Genomic DNA, 26,312 nt, shown 5'->3' with positions numbered 1-26,312 from the left:
CATTTTGAGGTTTTTTTTTCAGGATCTCAGAGGATTTGTGTGTATTCCATCCTCTTTGAGCTGTATTTCTTTTGTCATTATCCAACCTATATATATATTTATTTTTTTTATTTTTTTCTTTCTCTTTATGTACTTCTTCTCTTTATGCGTTTGCTGATGCTGTTGATCCTGCCTTTAGGGGGTTCTGTGCATCCCACATTGAACTCACAGATCTCAGCTTCGATTACTGTTTTAAACACTTTGAGAAAGATTATGGCAAACATGTTTGTATTGAAAACATTCAGAGCAATATAACTATCTACATAGATCCAGAATAAGCTGCCCACGTGATGCAATGATTCTGTTGGTTCCTTTGGTACTGCAGATATCTGTGTGTGTGTGTGTGTGTGTGTGTGTGTGTGTGTGTGTGTGTGTGTGTGTGTGTGTGTGTGTGTGTGTGTGTGTGTGTGTGTGTGTGTGTGTGTGTGTGTGTGTGTGTGTGTGTGTGTGTGTGTGTGTGTGTGTGTGTGTCACATTATGGTCAATATATTTCTTAGCCTGTCAGTGAGGTACAAGAACAATATACAATACACATAGTAACTTATAATTATCATGGAAATGATTGAAATGATCACACAATGAGATAAACAGGTGAGTGAAAAAGTAAACGGTCCAGATGTCGTTCTCCTCTGCAATGTGCTCCAGCTTTCCCCTCCGGGTTCTCACGTTTTAACCAGAACAAGTAAGATAATATCTCTCCTGTTTGTTCTGGATCTGCACTTCAGCCTCCTGCAGAGGGCACTCTGAATGAATCCTGACAAATGATTAAACCATCTCAACAGGCTGTCTTTGAATGCACACAGGCAGTAGTATTACTTAGAACTCCTCATCCTACTGATACGAGCTGGGCTCAACTGCCTCAAATGAAAAGATTCCGGCTGGCTGCTAAACCACATTGAGATTAATAATCTATTTCACTGTGTGTCCTGGAGAGTTGGGGAACTGAGGGTCTCGCTCAAGGACCCCCGCTACATGTTTTTTGGACTGTGGGGGAAACCGGAGTACCCGGAGGGAAACCCACACACGCATGGGGAGAACATACAAACTCCACACAGAAAGGCCCTGTACTTGAACCCACAACCTTCTTGCTGTGAGGCGAGAGCGCTCTCCACTGAATTATGAATGACTGAATCATGAACAACATCCCAAAGTACTGAAATTATTTTACTTTTTGGACAAAGTCATTTGTGACTTGGAGGGAGTGATGGACGCCATTCTGGCTGTTCGCATTCTTCAAAACGTCTCATATTGGACTGCAGACGTCCTCAGGACATGCTGAAGGTCACGAATGAAGCTAATGAAGCTACAATGTCTGCAAACAGCAGGAGGTGGACACTGAGGTCATCAAGCTGACCGCTGTCTTCCACACTCCACCATCCTGACCGCCAGGCTTACAGATCCAACTGGTGACACGGGACAGCGCCAAACTGAAAACGTGTTTGACTCTTTGCCAAGTCATACCTTTCACTTTTCTAACACTGGATTACAAGTGCAGCATTGCTTCTGCTCGCGATATATTGCCTGCAGCTAATCCCTACACACTTTTTGTCAAACAAGGGCAAAATGCAAATGGGGAAGCAAGACTCCAATTAATTGGCCATAGATATGCAGCTACATGAAACCATTATTGGGGAGCAAATGGCTTTAACTTTGTTTCTAATGTAATATAAACTTTAATTAATAAAGTGTGTGATGAAGTGGAGACTTATCAAACAAGCCCTGTGTCCATTAAAGGCCCTAAACCCTCACAAGGCAGTTTTATTAAACCCTGTTTCAAAACGTGTTTACGAGCCCCATGGAGGAAAAACAGGGAGAAATGCCGAGACATGAAGAAAAATAAATTAGTTTGTGTAATTAGTGAAAATTAAGAGCTTTTAATCCAGGAGGAGGGATGGGTGGAAAAGAAGTGGAGCAGCAGAGAGAGTTATAAGGGGAGGGTTGGCATGGTGAGACGGGTGGGAGGGTTCATGGAACTAGAGCTTAGCTTACTTTTGTTTGCCCCAGAAGAAATGAGCCAGGACCCAAAAGCACACACCTAATAAAGATACTCATATTAAAAATATGGTTATATTTGTAGGGGGCTTTGGAAGTGCAGCTTCCTTCACCTACAGGCGCTCTTTGTGGAGGAAAGAGGAGCAGCGTCTTGTAACATTTTGCACCTATTTGCATCAGAGATGGGCAGATGTAAGTTAAGTTTCATGAGGCAATTATGCCGAAACAAAAATTCATTTAAAAAATAAAATAAAATAAATGTTTATCTGCCATATCTGTGTTTTTTATTTCCTATATTCGTTTGATGTGTCAGCATGTGTATGGCACCTAAACAAACCTTTATCCCAGAAAAAGGGTTTGTCAAGCTCTATATTATCTACAGAAATGTTATTTCCTGGTCTGTCTGCGGGTGGCATTTCTTTGCTCTATTTCATGACACACATCAAGACAACTTCTACTGACAGTTTCTGCTTCACTGGCTCTGACCTTCTAAAATGAATCCAGATGTTTCGAGTGATGGACAGAAGAAGTGAGAACCGGGAGAGCAGTCATGTTTTGGAGACGGGCGGGTGGTGTGTGTGTGTGTGTGTGTGTGCGTGCGTGCGTGCGTGCGTGCATGCGTGTGTGTGTGTGTTAACTCATTGACAGTAATTGTGGGGAGAATACAGATCATTTGATGTCACAATGTAACAAAGCAAACGCTCCAACCAAGTGGAATAGGTTAAGTAATTTCCCACTATTGCCTCGGACACAGCCATGAGGCACTGTAGTGTGCTTTTGTTAGCGCCGGGAGCCGTGCAGGCGGCCGTTCTTGCCCACCAGCTCACTTAACCTCTCCGTCCCGTGGAGTCTCTCCGCGAGGAAAAAGGACTCTGCTACTCCTGATGGATCTTGTCTATACCACCATCTTTGTACAATAGGTACTGCTCTCATGAAGAAGGATGTTTCATGGCAAGTTTCCCCCCCCCCATAATCACACTTATATGTACATTGTGTCTGTCTTCCTCCTTCCCAATTTGAGCATAGATGGTGATGAAAAAGAGAGGGAGAGAGAGAGAGAGGCCCTCCTTTAATGTCAGTTTGAGGTCGGCATACGGAGTCAGACAGATGGTGAACACAGAGTTGAGTGCTGACAATTTCCATCCAGCATTTGAGCTGTACAGCCAACAGATCCTCCTGTTGAACTTCTGCCCAGACTTCTAAGTGCGGCGTTTTGATTGTCATGTTATGATCGTCCCACCCTTTGAAGCGAGCGGCAGCTGAATCTTAATGTTTATCTTGAATAAAAAGACTCTCTCAAGAGAGACATTAATGGACATTAAACACAATGAGGAGTGTGAGTCTGTGTTTGTGTTGGTGTCAATAAGCAGCATTTCATTTTGTTTTTTGTTTTAATCTAAATTTGGGACAAATCAAATGGCATGTGTTATTCCTGCGATCTTTGGCTCGTGATTTCTGCAGATGGTCTTATTTGTTGTCAGAAAAAAATCTGAGCTCTACATGTGCCAGATTTAATTTGTCATTGAGTGTGTGTGTGTGTGTGTGTACATATACACATATACATATATACACCTACACACACGCACACACGCACACACACAGTAGTAGTAAGTACTTAGATTACATCTGTACATCACATATCAATGAACAGGTTGACAAAGCGCCACGGTGGTGCTATGAAGGTGCAGGCTACATACAACAGGGCCTACCATGACTGTAGGGTGACTTTGTAAGCGACATGGATACGGGGGACGGGGAATTTATCGACTACCTTCCACAGTGCACTTTGTGCTCCAGGGAAATGAAGCCAGTGTGGGCTTTCTCTGCTGCTTTTAAATCTCAGTCCCATAAGGCAAAAGCCCATGAATGGCCACTGGGAATACTCTGTGAGCTTCCAGCTCTGATAAGAAGACGGTTCCAGCACATAGGACAGACAGAGGAGATGGTGTTGGAGGCGGTGTGGCGGAGGGGAAGGGTACAGTGCCACAGTTTAGGGAATCGCGTGAGGAGGTGCAGGTGATAGTATGGTTGCATAATGCTCTGCTGTAAAAATTGGTCTAATTAAAATGGGAAGTCTAGTGGCCTATTAAAAAGTGGCTTATGATGACATAAACATGCACACGGCTTCTTTTTTTAATCAGTTCTCGGAGTAGAAACACATGCCTGCACACAGGGACACACAAACACAGAACCTGAAGGGATGTGGAGCACACTCCTCCTCCATCTGATGAAAATTGGTAGGCAGGAAGGGTGCTCTGTCCTTCAGTGGTGGCCTACTTTGAAAGTAAAATCGCAACTATTGGAAAAATAGAATGCCAATACGGTACTTAATATGCGCGCATATCGTGCTCATGCAATGCTGCGGAGGCGCACCTGAGAGGAATGAGAAACTCCCGGGCCAGGTGGCTCTCTCGGTTCCCCGAGAGAGCGGGGACCGCAGGGTGTGGAACAGGGGGCTGTTTGAAGTCCTGGAGGACGCTGCTGATTGTGGGTGGCACTGGGTAGTCACAAGTCTCAAAAACACATGCTGCCACCTGGTTGTCTGAAATAAGCTCCCGTGCGATTATCTGGGTCCTGAAACGCAAGTGCAACTGGGAAGTGTGACATCCATTGCTTGAAGTTCTCCAAAGAGAGGATGAAGTTATATTTTTATAATCAAGAACCATGCAGCCTCCACTACTAGATTTGGGTTCCAATACATAAATATAATTAGTTCACCAATTCATGCAACAATGAATGTTTTGGTGACTTTATTGCCACAGATGTCTGATCGCTTGGATTATTATTTTGTTCCTCGAATGTGAACGTCTTCATATTATTATTTGAGTGACGCATGTTGGTGTTGTGGTTAACACTCCTGTCGGAACAAGAAAAGCCCAGTTCAAGATTTTACAGGTCATCCCTGTTTTGTCTAGGTACTGTAGCTGCCTCTCAAAAGAGATGTTATAATACCTGGTCACCCTCAGTTTCCCGAGTGTGCGTGGGTGTGTGTTTATTTCTTGTGAAAACTGATTCAGGCCTGTTGTTCACCCAATATCTGGTATAATCCAACTCATATAATATACCATCTTATCTGGGTACCGGAATTACTTCTGAACAACACAATTAAATGGTGGTGTTCAGTTGTTGTTTTTTTGAGGAGGGGTGGTTTTTTTTGTTTTTTGAAAACAAAAAACATGATCTAGGGGTCCCTGAGCAAGACCCCCCCCCCCCCCCCCCCCCAACCAGCTCCTCAGGACACACTTGTAAGAGAGATTATTAATCTCAATGTGGTTCTCTTGCCTAAATATAGGCTAACTGAAATAAATACAGTGTTGCAGACCACATGAGCCTACTAGATTCAGTAACTATCACTGATCATAGTTTCCGAGTGAAGAAAAAAGAAAAATAGAAATAAAAACAAAAAAAATAAAAACACCCTTATCTGATATGCAGTACAAATCTACAGTTGTGTTTGTGCACACAGCATATGCTTCTATAACCGTATACATAAACACGATCGCATAGCTGCAGTGTTACACAAGCTTGAATTGACTGGCAGGAGACGACAGTACTACTATATCCCCCTGAAGATGACTGCCTCCCCGCACCTCCACCTCCTCCAGCAGAAGGCTTACGCTATGCTGTTGACTCTGTGAACCTCTCCCCCTCTCCGGTCCCAGCACTGCTGTATGGATCATCATGAATCAAGTGAAGATACGCTTGGAGGGAGGTACAGAAATGAAATTGTGGTGTGCCCTTCTTTCAATGATTGTGGATCAGTGGCACTTTCAAGTTTTACCAGTCTTTATCCCTTTGTCTGTTTGACTTGAGAAATGTCTCTAAATTTCTTCCATTTTTCTTCTTTTTTATCCCCCCACATTGGCCTCAAAGGCAGCGAACACAATATAATGTGAGATGGTCATACAGTTCGACTCTGGTGTGCTTGTTAGCGCATATCTACGTAGCTTGCTCAGGTAGAGGCCCATCAGTTCAGAGGCTGCTGCTTAAGAGTGACGGCAATAACCATTTAGAGCACCAAATTGCTTAAGTGATGTACTTTCATGTCGAAGCGCCACAGACTCTGCCTTCCTGAGCTGTAATGACAGTATTTTCCAAAGTGTGGTTTCACTAGAGTGATTTTTTAAAAGCATATCAAAAGTAGAAATATCATTTATTTAGAGCTGGCAAAAAAAACAGTGGAGTACTGTTTAGTATCTGGAGTTGTTTGGCAGCTTTCCCTTATTAGACACTGATGTGCTTGTGGGGTAAAATTTTAAATTGTGCTGTCACACGGTACTGGAGATTTGTGCATGCTGCATGTTCCTTATGGCACACAATATATCAAGCTTTTAGAAGATTCGCTATGGCATACACGGATGCATATCAATGTGTATTGCTTATAAGGTTGGATTCTTCTCACCTTTTCTTGCGGTGTAACCCAGATCTGTCGGCTTGGCAGCTGGAGAAATGTCATTACAATTTTGTCCTTTTCTTGTTTATTTCTTTCGATAAGTCTTGGCAGAATTCAGCTATTTTTCTTTAACATGCACCTAGGCTGTAACACAGACATCAGAACATCCATAATATCCACCTGACAAGTGACACTTGGCAACAGATAAACATCTGGTGCTGGAACAGCCTGTGTTAGGCTATTAGAGATAGAATTGCAATAGGGAGTGAAACTTTTCAAGGATTTATAACATTTCAGTTCTTTTGTTTTCAACTGATTTACAAGGGTGTACCATTATATACATTTGTGGTCATATTTTACCTTTGACAAGGTTGCCGTCTGTGACTCAAGGAATAAGTCCCGTTTGGATCCCACCCAAAGCTAGGAATGGAGCCGATCCAGTGTTGGTATCGGGTTCCAATACGAACACAATTCACGGATCGGAAATTTCCGATCCAACCTGTGTAGATTTCGTATCCATGAAGCCTCGTCTGCTTTACTGTTGCTGAATTGACTCCACGCGTTTCCCTGCCGGCTGCTCTGCTCGCTGGCTGGAAAATGTGGAATGGAGTTTTCCTGAAGGGAGGCGGGTCTCAATGAGACGGGGAGTAATGAGTCCGGAAATCTATTCCACAGTTTGCAGCCAGCTAGCAGGTTAGCATAGCATCATTGTGCTATCCAACTTTTCATGACTGCATGTCTGATGTTTGGATGTATTTTACGCTCAAAACACGGCAAAGCAACACAGCAACGGGGATGTTTGCAAAGCTGTTGTACAGCGAGGCACCGCTCGGCCGGTAAACGGCAGACGCCAGCTCACCGAGGAGAACAGTGCTGGCCGCGGCATCAAAACAATGAAAAGCAGCTCCTCCGCTGTAGCAGGAGATTCACATCTCCGTGAAGCTGCGTCCTCCTCCACGCTAAACCCCCTGAAAATAGTCCCAATCATTTATGCTGGAAAAACTGCTGATTGCGTTACTAAATAATTTCTCCAGGGATTAATTAAGTGATTCTGAGGTTTTAAAGAGTTTATTATGAGATGATGACGTCACGCAGACCTCCACATTGTCCAAACTGAACAAAAATAGTTTGGACTGTTTCTCTTTCTGTCCTTCTACTAACCTCAAGTTGTCTTTTGAGATAATTCATCCATACACTTGTACATTTCATACTTTACTGAAGAGAGGAGTTTATAACAGCCTCATATAAGATAAGATAAGATAAGATAAGATCGCCTTTATTAATCTCACAGTGGAGAAATTTACTTGTTCCATACAGCTCTCGAGGACACATGAGGAAAGGAGAGGAATGCAAACTGTTAGTAGAAAGGGCAAGGAAAGTGCACACAGTTAGTAGAATAGAGGTATCTTATATACAATTTTTACAAATAAAACCAACAATAATGATGATAATAATAACATTAAAGCAAAGAGAGCGCCGGTATCGGAATCGTATCGCTATTGGCAGATATCCAAAGTTGGGTATCGGGATCAGATTGGAAGTGAAAAAACGTGGATCGGTGCATCCCTACCCAAGGCCTGCGTACGAAGTGTGCTCGGCGCACCAAATACACTTGAACAAGAACACATAGATCATCTTATGGCATTGGAGATGCATTTTATCTCATGAAGCACTGACCGCAAGGCTGAAAGCAACAACACTGCTCAATAGACAACAGGAACTTTGAACTACATATTTCACTGCATGCCTCTATGCAAGCATTACCCCAGTGGCCTATTGGAGAACCATAACAACTGCCCCGTGTCATTAGTTTTATTCTAAATATTATTGTTTCACCAACATGATCACACACATTCTTTTGAGCATTACTACAAACAATTACACATTTCAACATGTTACCATTTTACGTTCAGTCAGTCTCAACACTCTGAACACACAAATACTGTAGCTGTGTTGAAATATTGATGTCGGCACCTATTCAACAGAACAATGAAGGATCTCATTTAATGTTCTAATGTTTTGAGATGTTGCAGTTTCCATTATAAAAAGAATAAAACTAATCTTGAAATCATTAATTAATTGTGAAACATATATGACTTGTATTGCTGTAATTACATTGAACAATATGTTTATTTGCATCTGTGTGAATTGGTCCAATTATTTTCAAGTGTATCCTGTACAATAACTAGAAAAGATCATTTTTAGCAATGCAAAAAAAAAAAAAAAAAGCTTTCCAATGGCAACGTCATTGTTTCACTTCACTGTAAGTGAAGACTAAATGCTACAATTTTGGTTTTGCACTGTGGTAGATGACCTCCTGAGAGCTTCACCGTTGTTGTTTTGAGGGGTTGGGGGGGTGTCCAGCTCCATCAGCCAGGGTTAGAGGCAGCAGCAGCTCAAATTCAAACACATCATAATCAGGTCACTAAGAGGCGAGTCGCACTGTAAACGAGTTGTCCCCAAACACTATGGCTACTCCAAATTCCACTGCAGCACAGGTTAGGAATCGAGGCAGTGCTTTCCATGGAGTCGTCACGAGTGCCGCTTCACACACAAATAAGCCTGCTTTACATTCACTGCTCTGAAGTCTCAGCTGCTCCTAAGGCATTATTATTATTATTATTATTATTATTATTATTATTATTATTATTATTATTATTATTATTATTGTTATTGTTGTTATTATTATTATTGTTATTATTATTATTATTATTGTTATTGTTATTGTTATTATTATTATTATTATTATTAGTATTATTATTATTATTATTATTATTATTAGTATTATTATTAGTATTATTATTAGTATTAGTATTGCTGTTGTTGTTGTTGTTGTTGTTATTATTATCCATGCATCCATCCATCCATTATTATTATTATTGTTATTATTTGCACTATGTGGTCTCACTTCTAATGTTATAGTATGGACTTCAGGACAGTACATTTTTAATAATGACATGGTACCTGTAACAAAACAAGAAGAAAAACAATGGTAATCAGAGGTGTCCATGTGTTTAATTCACTCTCTCGAAGCTCTCACAGCACATCTTGTCATAGTTATGCATCTACTTCTGGCCAGTGACTTCACCAGAATTCAAGGTTTCAAAAGAAAGTGTTTGCACAGCTCGCCGAGGCCACAGGGTTGTCGCGAGAGCAGGCAATCATGCAGAGCACTGACAACTGCACTTCCTACCGCAGATCGCTCATGTTTTTTTTCCACTTTGTTTTGTCATACGGTTTCTCATGTTTTTTTTCTTTTTCTTTTTCTCTCCCGACCTATCTAAAGTATGTCTCCTCTCCCCTGTCCCTGACCCCATGCTTAACCCCCCACATAGAGCACATCTGTGCCCAGTGTTTGTCATTACTTATGCTGCTCAAACATCAACATACATTACTGAATAAACAGGTCACTCTGAACCCTTGCATTCTGCATCAGAATGTGCTTTCAATTTTCAAGGGGAAAAAAAAAAAATATCTCAATGTAATAGTCATTGGGGTTCTTATCACTGTATTTATAGTAGTACCAAATGGGCTGTTGTTAAAGTGCTTGCTGTGATGTAAAACATTAACATGCAAATGGTGTTTGACTGTAGCCGGAGGCCATCGCCGCATAATGGTCACAATGCAGTGTTAGCAATTAAGGTTCTTCTTGGTATCATCAGAGCGCTAAAAAAACACTATTATGCATATATAAATAGCAACAAAGACAAAACAAAGGAGATATTGAAGAGAAGGAGAGAGAGAGAAAACTCATAAACACATGCAGGTAAAGAAGCTCAACGGCTTCTTTGGTTTTGAGAATTACATCCTGTTCACGACTGAGTGCCTCTTCTTACACTCATATTCTCCTTGCCTCCCTGTAACTCCATCCCCAGGTGCTGCACGGTGCATCTTTAATCAGGGCATGTCTGCTTTGACACCCGCATGTCACCAGAAACATGCCTCTCTGCAGCTGCGTGAAGAATAGTGACACGCAGGAGCTTTTTACAGCCTCAATCACATTACAGGGTCAATCCCAGCTTTTAAAAATATGTGCATGTTTATGTGTGTTTGGACATGTTTGGTGGATGAAATGCATGCGTTTGGGTGGCAGACATAACACCAGCTGTCTTTTATGTAATTGGGGGAGTTACAATTATACTGTATATAGCTGTCTCCATGTTGATTGCCAAGGATAAACCTATTGCTGCTAACAAGCATGAAGTCAGGCTGCCAGCAAAAGAAAAAGTCATTTCCTCCTCCTCCTGTCCTCATCTCTCAGCAAACCTTGACATTTCCCAGCAAAGAAATGTGAAGCATTTCTTAAGTCCTTTCACGCCTCAGTAGACAAATTGGATCAACCTATCGGTTAACCTTCACAAGAAGAAGAGATAATACTTGAGCACATTTCTTAAAAATAAAACATCAGCGTGGACGTATTTTTCTTGTTTGACAACCTTTCACGCACCACTCATCTAAAACTTATTTGCTCAGACACACCTGTATTATTGATTTTCTAAAGAAAACAAAAACTTTTTTTTTTTCAGAAACCAACGCATTACCTTAATTTATATTTTTTGTACTTTTCATTTTTGCTTGTCACAGTAGGCGTCACAGGTGAATTATCATTTTGGAGCCATATTGTTGATTTTGATACAAGAATAACGGAAACAAGAACACAAATCCATGTTGTACAGTAAAACTTTAGTGAATGGACTATAATGCAGATCAAAAAAATATAAACCGTCTCACTGCTTGAGCATCAGATTCTCATCCTAACATAAAACAAGAAGGCAAAGACGTGGAGAATAAAGGTGGATTCAAGAAAGAGATGAAAATGGTTACAAAAGAATAGAGTGGACAGATGATGTCAAAAATGTAACGTGTTGAGGTGTAACTGGTTTATGGAGGGCTGGAGGGGTTGGACAGCGGGTGCTCCTTTTCTTTTGTCTATAGTTAGTTTCGGAGGGGAGTTATTCATTTAGCTTGGTTCTCTTAGGTTGTCTGGTGTTTGAGTTGTTCACATTGATTGTTTACTGCTATGTTTTGGTCATTTGTGCAACTCTTGACTTGTCTAATTGTTCAAGTTCATTGGTACGAATTTGGGTATTACAACACAATTTGGCAGTATTTCACGATTGAGCAATGCAGGCAAGCTTTGCTATTTCCAAATTATCAGTGACGACACTTCATCAGGAAAAAAAAAAAAAAGTCTCATGAATGGATAGTTGAATTTAAGGGCAACTGATTGAGGATTGTTATGATATAAACCAAAATGGAGTTCTTAAGTACCCCTTAATTCACCATATAGTGTTAAAGTTTGTACCCAGGATGTGACTCTTGCTTTCTGCAAGTTGTTCAAAAGCCTCTCCTTCTTTCCAGTGCTTTGTGCATTAAATATACCTTTCTAAAGGCACAGGTGTGATGATCGTATGAATATTCTCATGCAGTTCCAGCTGGCACAACCTACTATCATTTATCCCAGTTCCCCTCATGATCAGCAGTACAGATGGACATCTGAAAACCTCTAACTGTTTCAGCCTCTTCTAGTATATACGGGGGTCCCTCTTTGGGCTTGGTCCAACCTCGCTCGGTGTTGGGAGAGGTAATGGGGACCGTCGGGATGGCAGTAATCCCGCCAGTTGTCCAAGGAACAGCTTGAGCCTCAAATCTCTGTTCTTCATCCCCTCGTAGTGACACGGGCTGAGTTGTGGCCCCGTCTCCTCAATGTTAGTGTGCATTGCGGGGTCTTAGCGGACGCCAGGTGAAGCCGATTGGACGATCAGCTCGTGCCGTCCCACCAGTGCTCAAGCGCATTGGGTCACAACGGGCAGCTTGGACACAACCAGAGAACTGTTTCCTAAAACTGATTGGCTGTCAGATTCAATCCATTCACTGCCCCCAGGAGCATGTCTCCATGACCAATTTGAGAGGCAGAGTCAGAGCCTTCCCACACTCCCTGCCTCTGAGAGAAACAACAACCCAGATGTGCAGATGTGGGCAGATCAAACATACTTGTTAAAAAGGCAAGACCAAGCCTCAGGTCCTCCACAATGCTCAAAGTTATTGATTCAAAGGTTCTTGGTCCTTCATTGACGCAGCATTGTTTCAATTACTCTTCTAATACACACACCATCATTCTAATCTTATACTGTTTTTCTCTTTACACTATTGCCCTCCAAATACCCTTTGCTTTACTCCATGGTTCCCATTATAGAAAGTGTATTTATATAGTGGGATGCTGACGCTGAAAATGCTGTCATTTGAAAAGGTGCCTGGTCAAAGATGGAATTAGGGGCCACTCAAGGCCATTCTTATTTGCAACTAATAACCCACAGTTCGTCAGAGCTGCTTCATACTTGTAAGTTTTACGTGGCTGGAAGTTCATATTATTTGCAGTTGAGTTGTATTTAACTTGGCTGTTTGTAAGGTCTTCCTGTTCTTTTCTTTCGTTTCAGTGTGCTGGCTCGCTAAAGTCCAGGAGGACAGCAGCTGTTTTTAACAAACAGACGCTTGTCGGTCCAGTACTGAAACTTTATGCTCCAAAGGCTATTTTCTTCTTTCTTGTTTTACTGGAAGGACGTTTGACAGCCAGCCATGTGAAAAAATAAATAAATACAAATCTGATATAAACATATATACGTGTGTGTGTGTGTGTGTGTGTGTGTGTGTGTATGTGTGTGTGTGTGGGTGTGTGTGTGTGTGTGTGTGTGTGTGTGTGTGCGTGCGTGCGTGCGTGTGTGCGTGTGTGTGTGGGTGTGTGTATATATATATATGCATATACACATTATTATTTTTTATATAAAACATGATTCTAACCAATTTAAATATTAATAGTAGTAACAGTAGTTAAAGACATTTGCTATCCACCACAAGAAGTCAATGATGTGATGAATAAACATTGTAGGTCTCAATCTGTTGCTTTGATTACTCACTTTTGATGGGAAAAAAAATCACCATTTTCTTCATAAGCATTGATCATTTACACAGTTCTCCTCCTCCTCTCCTCTTGGAATAGAAACGGGGGAGGGTCACTGAGGGAGATTTGTGTTGTCTCAATTAGAGGGGGTGGTGTTTTTCTCCCTGGGCTCTGCTCCAGGCCCAGCTGCGTACCTTCCACCGTGGGCTGAGCCTCTCCCTGCATACTGAAAACATTACTGGCCACAGGTCAAAGTGTGAGTCGGCAGGATTCCTCCCGATTCCCGTACACGCCTGTTTATTCCCGAGATAACCACAAACAGATGCCTGCAGTTGGGAAGGCGAATACATTTAGAGAAGTGGTCTAAAAACTCAGTTGAATCAGAGCCTACTTGTTTTCGGGAAGAAATGTGCTCTAACACACTATTCAGTTCTCATTGTCATTATCAGCCACTTCCCCCACCCCGTGTTATCATTAGGCATGATGATAATTGCATGCTTGAGAGTTTGACAATGCCTTATACACAGACACACCGACAAACTGCAGCATCATTCTTATAGTTCACCTTAAGTTGGGCTTCTAAAAAAGATCTACGACATTTCACAAACAGAAAAGTTCAGTTCAGCTCACAAAGACGTGCTTGACAAATGAGAACACCCATTGGTATATCATGTGTTGAGAAGGGGAGTCAGGTAACACATTTACAGGGTTCTTTTGAGGTGTGGTTACGGAATGCTTAAAGGGTTGACATGACATGTTAGCGAGAGGACGCTTGTTGATTTCAGACTCGTGGAAAGAGGCCATGTACTGTATTTACATGGCAGATTAGTTTCAGGGTTAAGATTGAGACCTCTGTAAATGAGACAAGTTCACGGAAACATTAGTGGCCACTTTGGTTTCCATATCATGTCCATTGTTTTGTTTGTGCTTTTTAAATGTCTCTACTTATCCATTTCTTCATACTTCGCATCCATTGACATGTTACTATGCTGGTCACTTGGTATGAGAGCACACACACACGGACATGGCTTGTACAGAATTGGTATTTTTTGGCCGAGGCCAATGACTCTTCCTCAGAATCCATCTCCTTTAGACAGGCTGGCAGCTCTCCAGTCACTCAATCCTCAGTGTGAGTCCCTGAGATGGAGGACGGGGCACATGTTTGTAAGCAGATTGCACATTTGAAAGAATAAATTGGTTCGTAGAGGACCAGACTCCACATTGTCTGTTCCACTCTGTGTTCCTTTGCCTTTAAATATGTTTGTTGAAGACCTGTCATCTGCAGTTTCTCTGTTATTTCTTTTCAAGGCCTGCTCACTTTCTGGTGTCTGGTGGTGGGGCTCAGCCATATCGTCTGTGTGTCCGGAAGTGAACATGTGGTAGTGTTTAGCTTTGTAATGCCCTGGGTTTTATGGACGTCTTGGGGGAGATATCACATGGAAGGCAACCAGGATAGTGATTCTGGGCCAGCAAACAGACTGGATGTCCAAGCGTTGGAGAACTCTTGTTATCACAGAGCCTCCCAAGGGTATACCTCAGTCCAAGGCCCGCAGAGAAGACAACATGGGTGCCAAGTCATCTTTAATTAGCCAAATATGTGTTTTGCTCAGACATTTGTGTATATTTTTCAGTGAAACCTCTATCAGTTTGGTGACGCCTTTTGGCAAAGAGCGAACTTTTCATTCCCCCTCAGTTAATGTAACGTGTAACACTTACACTCACCAGAGGCTCCTCAGCATGTGGTGGTTTTGGCTCCAGTGAAATGTTCGTGCGCTTTGTTTATGCATGATTTTGAAACACTCCCTATTTGACATACTTTTGAAAGCACATTGCCCTTGTAATAATATCTTACAGCAAGTCGATGTGCAATGCTTACTATTTTTATTCACTGATACATTTCTCTTCATAAATTTCCCTTTGCCAAATCCCATTGAAAGACAAGATGTATTGCCTTCGAAGAAAACGTCCTAAAAAAAACAACATCCCTGTTAACAAATCCATGCATCCATCCATCCAATCATCCATGTTCTATACCTTGGTTTGGGTACTTCAAGTCATGGGAGGGCTGTCGTCCATTTTAGCTGGCAGTGAGTCAAAGGATGGACATAGTGCTGGTCCAGGCTAATACAACACACACACACACACACACACACACACACACACACACACACACACACACACACACACACACACACACACACACACACACACACACACACACACACACACACACACACACACACACACACACACACACACACACACACACACACCACATGACTGAACACATTTCTGGTTCGACTGTGAGAGGAAGCTGGAAGGAGGACAAGGATACAAATGAATACAGGGGTCTTAACGCCCATAAATGAACCATGAGTATTTTTGCTGTGAGCTAACACATTATCACAGTACCTCCCAAATTCCATGCTCCAACTGTACATAAATAACCACAATATATACTCAATATAGTCTAATTTGACGGCCTGACATTGAATTATTATGTCCTTGTGATACGTCTGAGTTGTACACGATAGCTTACAGCAAGCTGCCAAAAAACCTCCCACATAGTTCCTCTTAACAAATGCCTCTTCTTTGCATGGTTGTTTAAGAGATTTCATTAACAAATACATCTCTGCACATGAGGGATGGCATTGTTGTCAGAGTATTATATTTTAGCCACTGGGCAACAAGTAAAACACGTCTGAATATTGGCAGGGGCCTTGATCAGCTGTTGTGGAGCCGCAGTGTTGGACAGGTTAAGCTCTTCTGGCAGAAAATAGCATGTACATGAACATACATCTTATAAGTTGTACTGCAGTCAAAAGAAATAATTAAAAAAGAAAAGACTTCTGGGGAGAAGAAACTCCATTTAAATCTCAAGCTCTGCACAGGATGAGAGTTTCAGTAACGCCGTGACAACTCCTGAGTTTTGGATTTTTTTTTTTTTTTTTTTTTGGTTGCTTTATTATTGTGGCCAGCCATCTGCTTGCATGCCACCTATAGTCATCTTCTCCACTCACCTGGGACTCCCACTACTGTGGCAGCTTGAATGTGCGCAAGCCCTCCAGGGCCCATCAGTCCACATGCAGCACTCAGCGGAAACATGTGTCATGTGGCATAATTGAGTCGGCCAGTAAAATACGTCCGCAGCCTACCAGTGCCACTACTCAATGCCCAGCAGGGAAGCTCCGAGCTGAATAGGATGGTATCAGAGAGAAGCGGGCCTGTTCCAGATTATTAAAGGTACTGTTTTTCTATTTAATTTGACACACCGCGGAGGCCTGCGGGCGAGGGCAAAGACAGCCAAGGCACTGACCAAAAGGCCGAGAGCACCCTGCTGAGAGTGTAGCGCACTAAGGTGAGAGAGTCAAGTGACGGTTGAGAATATAGACGATGGAGGCTTAAGAGAACAATTTGGTACCAAAGGCAGCCAAAATCCCCCTCTCAGTTTAATTTGCTCTTTGTCTGTGGGCCATTCTCTGAGGGAGATCATTGTTTCCTCCTGTTTTATTTTTGCTGGGTCTCGAGTTTCTTTGTCCAAGGCTCATGGCACATAAGAAATCCAGCGTGGCTTCCTTGGACCTCACAGGTTTCTGGCTCAGTGGATGAGTCAGAGAATTGTGGCAGTAATGTGGTTGTCTCTTTGGATTTATTTATTCCACTATTAACATTTATTTTGTGCCTGTCTCATTTGGTGGGTTTGTAGAGTGGCTTATGCTGAAATGTTGAAAACCCTGCGTTTGCAAATCTTGTTGCTTCAAAAGCATCAACAAGCCTCGGGGCTAGAATTAAGGCCTATGTTGACGTATGTCAACACAGACACACGTTTCATTGCTGTTTTTCCACACGCACAACGCAAATAAAGCTATGCATTTATCTGTTTATTTGTTTGTTTTTTATTTTATTTCATTTGCAAGAAGATCAAGCTTTCCTGAAAATAAAGTTCTCGTGATATCTGTGAACAACAATAAACAGCAGACAAGTTATCACAAGAGGCAGTTCCTTTTATTGTGGTCATGCTGATACAAACTGTGATTTTTCTGAAGCATCCTGATATAAAAGTTCAATTAGATAACGGTTGTGCTTTTCTTAACTCTAATGAAACAAGTATCTCTGCTTCAGTCTTGTTCAAACATCTTAATAATTAGCTTAAAACTTTTACCTGAATAACTTTTTTTTTTCCTTGAAAGAAGAGCTGTTATCCAGGTTTGCATGGAAGTTATAAGCTCCTGAAGGAACACTCTAATATTATGACAGGAAATCAAATCACATTACTGTGTGCATAATGAGTATATGCTGACACCATTTTAAACCCATTTAATACTGTAAACAGCTACATCCTACATGTCAAGCATTGACGGCAAACACTAGAGCTAAGCAGGTGCCTTCAGCATTGCTTCTTGTGGCTGCCCAGGAGATGTTGCCTCTTTGATTCTTTCTTCAAACATGCATGCTGGCTCCTTGGGAGCAGATTGTTTGTTCTAGATTTCCTGGGAGACTCCCACCTTGGGCCTAAACAGAGCAGTTGTGATGATTAGCAACAAAGTGTGCTGCCTCTTATAATACATGGAGACAGAGAAAACACTGTAAATATTCCTCCAGCTCATGTCTTGGTTATGAATTTCAGCTCTCTCCACAGTAATCTAATTCAAGTTTAGGAATGGTGACCACCTCATGGAAATGTGGTCTTCTAGCCAAACTTGATGTTATTGTTGTTTAAATAAAGACAAATACATGTTGACATGTGGCGGCTCCACAGTGTGCAGACTCAATAATGTCTCCATTATGAAAACATAAGTCCGTTCATTCGTTGGCCAATTTGTCTATTGTGTTCAGTCACACACTTAATGCCATTATCTGGGATTTGTGGGGGGTAACACAATTATCTCTTTGGCACTTGGAAGTTGACAGACAGGGCCTAAGGGAAGGAGCTGAGCTTATCAACCATCTACTCTCTGTCACAGTGACAGGATTGTTGGCACGCAGGAACAAATGAAGATTAGGGAGTTTGTACAAGAGTCTTATTTGATACTGAGGACGATGACGCTGTACATTATTTAGTTGCACTTTTTATGTGGAATGGGGCTGAAATCAATCACATCTGGCCCTGAAGAAAACAAACCAATCACATTGTTGTAAACACAAAGTTGCCATATAGATACTTTAAGAAGTTTATACAGAACTCAGTAACATTGCTCATTTTAGCCTTTTCAAGGTTTATTCGTCTTGTAACAAACATTAGATGACTGTCTTTTTTTACAATAAAGTATTGTATTTAAGTTATTCAAGTTTCGTTAAATGGTTTATTTTTTGCTTGGTTGTGGAAAATGCTGTGAACAATGTTTTAAACTGCTGTTCAATTCTGTCTTTATGAAATCCTGAAAGCTGTCCTTCTGTACCATTGCACACGGTTCCCGATGTGTCTAAGTAATATTGCAAACTTTCCTTTTCTTTTTTTTCCTGCAGTGAGAAAAGAGCTGAAAGATGAAACTGATGATAGAATGCCGCAGTTCAAGAAGAAGGCAAAAGAGCTTCGTATCTTGGATCCCAAGACTGCTCAGAACCTTTGTAAGTATATATATATATAAGTCTCTAATCACATTTTTAACAACACAATCACAATCTAATAGAAACGTACTTCATCACTCTATTGTCGAGATTATTAGAATATTGTAGAATATTAGTGATGCCGGTAATGCATTTATTAGTAACACCTTACTCTCACATGACCACTTTTACCATTAAGCAGTAATCTAACGTGTTACAATTGCCAAACCAGTAATCCGATTAAAGTTACTTCTCCAAGTCACTGTGCGTTACTATAATAGTGTCCGGCAAGACTGCAATACCCACCCCCTTTTTAAATCAATCAATCAATCAATCAATGAAAGACTTTGTCCGGGAGGGGGACAAATGAAGTCTCATTGAACAAGCAGTGCAAATAAATAGATAAATAGTGCAACAACAGACTACAACTACATATCTGGGTAAATACATAGCAGTAATAGTAAAAATGTAATAATAAAAGCGTGAGTCAGATATAAATACAACAAAGGATGAAGGTCAAAGGTTAAATATGTACCAGCACGGATCTGCACTGAGGTTTTGGCAAAACTGGTTGTAATTTGTATGTTGAGGCGATGAGGGGTGTTGTCGGGAGCTGCTGAAAGTAACTGGTAATCTAACTCTGTTATTTTAAAAAGTAATCAGTGAAGTAATGAAGTTATATTTTTAAAGTTGTTTTATTTTTTTATTTTTTAATTAACTGTGGCAACACAGGAATATACAGAATGTCAGGTTAGTGTAACTTTAGAATCCCCCACGATCTCATGAAGTCCACTAATTTTTTTAAAACTCAGCTTTGAATTTGGATGCTCACTCAGATTGAGCTGTAGACCTTAAAATGATGTATGAAATGCGAAAACATTATTTGACCCTGCCTTGTATTAATGGTCCATGGCGCTTCTGGCGGTGTAACAGTGTGGGAAAGATTGTCTTGGCACATTGTTGTCACCTGAGCACCAGCACAGTCATTTGAATGTTACAGTGTGTGTGGGTATTGTTACCGGCCAGATTTATCCTCTATGACGACAGTGTATCTATTTTCCAAAGGCTGCCAAGTCTCATGCAGGATAGCACTGTGTCACAGAGCGTAAAATAATCTCAAGCTGGTTGCTTCAACATGACGGCGAGTTGACTGCACTCAAACGGCCCCTACAGTCAACAGATCTCAATCCAGCGGAGCTGTGAGATGGTGGTGGAGGAGAAGATTGACATCAAGAATGAGCAAATACATGACATCTCCGTGCCGGCATAGAGCCAGATCTGTGAGGCAGGTTTCCAACACCTTGCACAGTTTACTGCTTGTGTTATTTTGCATGACACATCTCTCCATATATCCCTACGAAAAGCTTAGGTAAGATAACCTAAGCCGGTGAAAACAGAACAAAGTGGGTTTTTTTGCGGATGAATACAATTTAAGTGATCCTTTTGGGGGGAATTGGTGGATTATTTAGCAGAAACTTGGCAGCCACCGAGGCTACATATATGTTGCATTCAAGCTTTTTCTCTGTAATTATGCCAAAAGTATCTTGTGTATCTGAGCTGTTATGGTAGAGATGCATCTTAAAATGTGTCAGAGAAATGGCACAGACGGTGACATCTCATGAAATATGCATGTCAGATGTTAAGGTTACAGGTCACCTTTCTTGTAACACACCACATACGTATCACCTTTCATTTGTGCCAGGGTATTGTCGTGGATAGTTTGTTGTTGTTGTCGGTGCTGCTTGGACTAAAGTGTTAAAACAAGGTTTTTTTCTGCTAGGAGTATTCTATTGGGCTTCCAAGGCACAGGATCATGCAGAGTGCAGTCAGCTGTTTGCAGGATGGGGCGCCCCTCACAAGTTGCACCTGTGTGTCTTCAGTTTCAGCAACAAGGAATTCACCTTGACGTTCACAGAAACAGCGTTGGGTTCTCACGAGATAAGACTTTGCGGGAAAAAGGAGTCTTTGCTAGTTTGAAGTCTTTGCTAGTTTGAAGCCTGGGAAATAGAGCAGCTTGTGATAACAAGATACAATTCAGCCTTCATAAGACAGTTAGGTTCACAAGGTCCATTATGAGAGTATATGCACAAAATATAATGAGTATAGTGGCAAGATATCATTTTACCATGATAGTATAAATAACATGAATGAGATGTACAATACATTGTGAGGATTGTATGTGATTAGCGACACCAAGACCACAGGTTGGATGAGCATGTTATCAGGTTAAACAGTAAAGTCTAAGCGGGCTGGTCCCATCAGCCTAAAGATGACACACGGGGGTGTGTATGTTTGTGACTATGTGTGTGTGCCATTGCACATGTCGATGCACTGGTGTATGTTTGTGACAATGTGGATAGGTGTCACTGCTGCCTTTGATCACAGCATGAGCAGATGGGCTTTGAATTTGGCAGGAGCCAAAAATAAGTGCGTAAAACGTCACTTGTCGGAACGGCAGCGAGTGGAAGCCATGTGGCCTCACGCAGATGCACAGCTCCTCTGAGTTGCCTCGACACATTGGGAAGCATCATGGATCATATTCACTGCCTGCCCCTGAACCCTCTAAGCTCCCTTTTCACTTCTCATGATGGTGTTGAAGGTTCATTGAATAAGATATTTTATTATGTCGGTGTCAGTATTCTAGTATAATGATTATGCATGCCTCTATTTTAAAAATGGTCTTTATACGACGATCTAAAAACCTTGACCTGGCACATTTAGAAAGCCCTGGTTGGTAACTTAGGTACAGTATTGGACATCTCTGCCTTTTTGAATATATGTTTTCCATTCTAAGCATGTGACATTATTACTCGTCTCTGAAGACAATCATTTATGTGACAAAAAGTAAGTAAAATTAGTCTTAGATCTTTTAGCCCTTTATTAACATTCACACTGCTGTTTTAGGTTAAATTACAATACCATCTTCTGATTACAGATGTTAAGCATCACCAGCCATGTAATCTGGTTTTTGTGCAGGTTATATGCATATTCTTTTAAGTTATCACTTAAAATGTCAACATTTGGATTTGATTAGTTGCACTCACGTGAAATATAATGCAAGCTCAAATGGTGGTAATTGAAAACAATTGATACCAGAGTTACACGTGATTATTCCCTTTTATTAAAATGTAAACGTGAGATCCACTTTGCTTACAAGTTAGAACATCGGCTCTCTAAGCAGCTTTCCACAACTCAAGTAAACTCTAATTAGCTGTATTATTTTATTAATTTATCTAACAAATGTAGTGGTTATACTACTGATGCTCAACTCGGAGAACATTGATAAGCCGCAGCTGTGATGAAACAGCGTGTCACACAGCTTGCGTGCAGAATAACAGCTGTTTTATAAAAGGGGGTTGCCTTTCTCACCTCAGTCACTAAATAAAGAAACAAAGAAACACATGTTTCTACTCTGCGTAACATTACAAGGTAAAGAGGAAGTGGGAACATCAGAAGTCTCTTTTTATTTCTGTTTACATCGCTGCCATTTTCTCCACAAACCAGATTCTCAATTATAGCTCCGTGCACCTGAGGAGCAGCTTAGAGCATCTGTCGGTGGGTGGATGTGCAGGTGCAATATTTCTTTCTTTTTGCTAAAGTGTGCACGCAAAATTGCATTGTGCTGCAAAATCTGCATTGACACGTCCCCGCCTACACCAATTTGTCCACTCTGGCACGGTTTGGTTTGTGCACAACCGGGAGATTTTTGAACAGGTGCAACTCAAAAGGCTAATACAGCAAAAATAGAGTTCTAGTGGCAACAGAAGTTTAATTCATCTGCTTTTTTATTTATGCACACTTCACTGTGTAATTCACAATATAATCCGGCATCACGTTTGGCAGCACAGACTCACGAGATTCTGGCGTATCCAGCTGTTGATTCATTAAAAACACATGAAGAAACGTACATGAACAAACTCCGATGTCATGTTCTATTTAGCAAAAATGCAACTCCAATATGGTCAAACTGATGATTGGGGAAATAAAAGATCAATATGGATTAGCAATATTATTACAAGTCAGTTACTCTGAAAAAACGTTATATGTCATTGCTTTGTCTGTGTAAAAGAAATAAGTAGGTGATGTAAGAATGTGAAAAAAAAAGGATGCACTACCCCAGTTTGCCAGTTTGTTGCACGTCAAATACAGACATCAGGTCCCACTGCTTCAGCACTACAGCAGCTGTTGACTGACTCTCATCCAACTCATTACCAAACCTCCACCTGTGACTTCCACCTGGATACACCATCAGCTCCAATTTCCACTGTCACCATCCTACCTGGAGTGTGAAACACCCACTCAGCTTTCCCCCGAGGCAAATTCAGTTTACCCCCTCAGACACACCCAAACAAAACTGCAGTCGTTCCAGATCACACCATTACTGTTATGACTAAACCATGTTTATCGTTGAGTCGTCTACTTTGTTGACGTTTAACAGGGATTCGTTTTTAAGAACATTCAAGTAGAAATCGTACTTCCTATGCCTTTTTTTTTTTTTATTGTTTTTGTTTGTCACCCCAACTACTTTTTTTCATGGTGACACAAACTATACTGTTGAGGGGTAGAAAATGTATTGTTTGTTTGTCTGCTTTTTCTTCTTTTTGTTTTTTTGTTTTTTTTTTACCAAGTGGCAAGTTAAGTCTGTGGTCATTTTATCTGCAGAGCAACGAGTGCTGAAATGTCTCTTTGAACCCTGCAGTCTAATAAAATAAAAAATAAAAAACTAGAGGAAATGACTCTCTGCTCTCTACCTCACAACAGCAATTTTCCTGGGCTCATTCCGCCTGCCTTATGAAGAGATCCGGGACATTGTGCTGGAGGTAGACGAGGAGAGACTGAGCGAATCACTCATCCAGGTAAGACTGATGTTCATTGTTGTGTGTTGGCTTACACACACACACACACACACACACACACACACACACACACACACACACACACACACACACACACACACACACACACACACACACGTCTCTGGAGTGTATCTGGTGAAAACAAGATATTTTTTTGTTCATGTGAGTAAATATTCTCTCATAATTAAAACAAAAAAATCCTGAAACAATCTGTTTCGAGTGAATTGGTGACCACCTTTCAAACCTTTGTTTGGCACAAGTCAACCTTCCCTTTCACGTGCAGACCACAGAGACCCCCTTATTCATCCTCTCGTAATGGATGATGAAGGACAAGACTTGGCAAAGCCTCCTCAGTTCCACCCTCCTTTTGCCAATGCCTTTGTCTTAAACCATGATTGATGAGCTTCCGAAAGGCTACTTCTTTTCCTCCTGTTGTATTTGTGTGTGTGTGTGTGTGTGTGTGTGTGTGTGTGTGTGTGTGTGTGTGTGTGTGTGTGTGTGTGTCAAACCAATGACTGAAACCGGTAGCATACTGGTTGAGCATGTGTCACTTTGCAACATGATTCTGAGACCGTTATGACATTTGCTGCACTGTCTCTCCAACTGAAGCAGATATGTTGTGTTATTGTTGTTGCTGTTTTACTTCAGAAGTAAAGCGCTGTAGACCTCAGGGGTGCGGAGCAAACAGATTTGATTTCATTATTATTTTGGCAGTGATGCAGTATTTATTATATATAAAAAAAAATTTTCCTAACAGCAGCAGGCAATGTTCAAGTACAGCTTTAAAGTGTGAGCATCTAGAGATCATGAAGAAAGAAAAACATTTAACACAACTTTTATAACATTTGTACTACATTACATGTTATTTCCCACATTATCTATCTACAACACTTCTATACGGTGCGTATTTCCTCTCCCTTGCATGGTTCCCTGACATGTTTCAGGTGGAAAGGCAATATATATTTAGATGGAGTCTATCGAGAGAGCTGTCCCATAGGGCCATTATTTTGAGCTGTGATAACATTTAATTGCCTGGTAATCTGGCAGAAAATACAGTGTGTATTATGAGATCACTCACCCCTCTTCGCTTTGTGAAAGCGGCAGGAAGTCAAGGTGTTGACATCCCACCTTCAGTCTCCCTGTTGTAAAGTCGTATATATGTGCCGGAAAGGCAGACGTGGCCCCAACCAATCTCATCAGAGCCTCCATGGACTGGCGTACTCTGTCTGGTAGGATTGCCGGAAGTAGACACACACCAGGACTATCAAACAGCTGGAGAGGAACTGAACCTGACCAACCTGCTGACAATAGCAGAGCTGGTAGCGTTCTGTAATCGTGATCATTTGAAGAGCTCAAACTCCTCGTCGGAATTTTCAAAGCTGATTGCAAATTCTCTGGCATGGTGCTGAACCAATAGGGCGCATAAAAGATAGCGAGCAAATAATGGCTCAAACGCAACAAAAGCACACAGACAAGAAAGTGATGCACCATCTATTCTCAGATTTCCTTGCTGATGTGCTTATTGAAATACCGACAGCTGCTGCAACCTTCAAGTTCCTTTTGTTCGCAGTAGTGGAAATGGTTGTGTTACCGATATTACAGGTGGTCAGGGTTAGTCCACGAAAAAAAGATGTCTCTATTTCCACATACAGACATCTTGTCACTGTTTTGGAGAGATGTTCCATGGCTTCCTCTACCGCCTCCATTTCCCCATTTGGTGAAAGTGAAAGACAACTAAAGCCCGGTTCACACAGCAGGATTATACAATTGTCAGCAGATTTCCCATACCTGAGACCACACACACACACATGACGATAAATAATCACAGGTTTAACAGTTTTGGTCGTACCGTGTGTGTTGTGCAGCCACTCGGCAATATCAACTCACCACACACCAACCCGTTTCACTGGTGAACGTCCCCAGATCAGATCGGAAATGTCACAAAACCTCGCGAGATCAAACGTCATTCCAGAGTCAACAAACCTGGAGGACGAAGAGGATGCAATGGCGATGGTTTGTGGTGTGTTGTTATCCGAAAAAAAAGAAGAGGCGTTGGTTCGTCGTGACAACTGATTTGATTTTTGGATTCCCTGCCCGTTTCTGGTCAAGCGCCACTACGTCACCTCGCGTCTCCTCGCGTCACAGTCAACGGGCTCGTAGGGTCTTCCCCTCGGAGGACACCACACGCTGAGATCTCGGCCAAAACAATCCAACATGTTGAATATCCCCGATCTCAGATCGGAGCGGTCCCGACATCCTTCTGAGCAGATGAGAGCAGTCTGAACACGCCACACACTGCAGGAATATCTGACAAGATTATCTCATATGATCTGAGCGTCCTTAAGATTGTCGGAAGGAGAGAACCGGGGCCAAAACCGGCCTGATTATCCTGCTGTGTGAACCGGGCTTCACGAAGGTTCAGGACCGACGAGGCTCATGAACGACTTTCACCTTAATAACCATCCAACTTCCTCGTCTGTTAATATGAATGTCATTGTTAAAGTTTACCACATATTGTTCTCTGCGTGTGTGTGTGTGTGTGTGTGTGTGTGTGTGTGTGTGTGTGTGTGTGTGTGTGTGTGTGTGT

General features: G+C 41.6%; 1 protein-coding gene across 7 annotated transcripts in view; it reads left to right on the top strand.

Moving 5' to 3' along the window:
* The window catches only part of diaph2 (diaphanous-related formin 2), a 391,722-nt gene that overhangs the window by 197,291 nt on the left and 168,119 nt on the right, over positions 1 to 26,312 (top strand). For all 7 annotated transcript variants that reach the window (XM_080502643.1, XM_080502646.1, XM_080502644.1 and 4 more), the window contains 2 exons: positions 18,789 to 18,890; positions 23,631 to 23,725. In XM_080502643.1, coding sequence (XP_080358769.1) covers positions 18,789 to 18,890; positions 23,631 to 23,725 — 197 coding nt within the window. The remainder of the gene's footprint in view (positions 1 to 18,788; positions 18,891 to 23,630; positions 23,726 to 26,312) is intronic.

Source organism: Blennius ocellaris (assembly GCF_963422515.1).
Source record: "Blennius ocellaris genome assembly, chromosome: 9".
Classification (NCBI taxonomy): domain Eukaryota; kingdom Metazoa; phylum Chordata; class Actinopteri; order Blenniiformes; family Blenniidae; genus Blennius; species Blennius ocellaris.
Note: the sequence above shows the minus strand (reverse complement) of the source record. Positions and strands in the feature narration are given on the sequence as shown.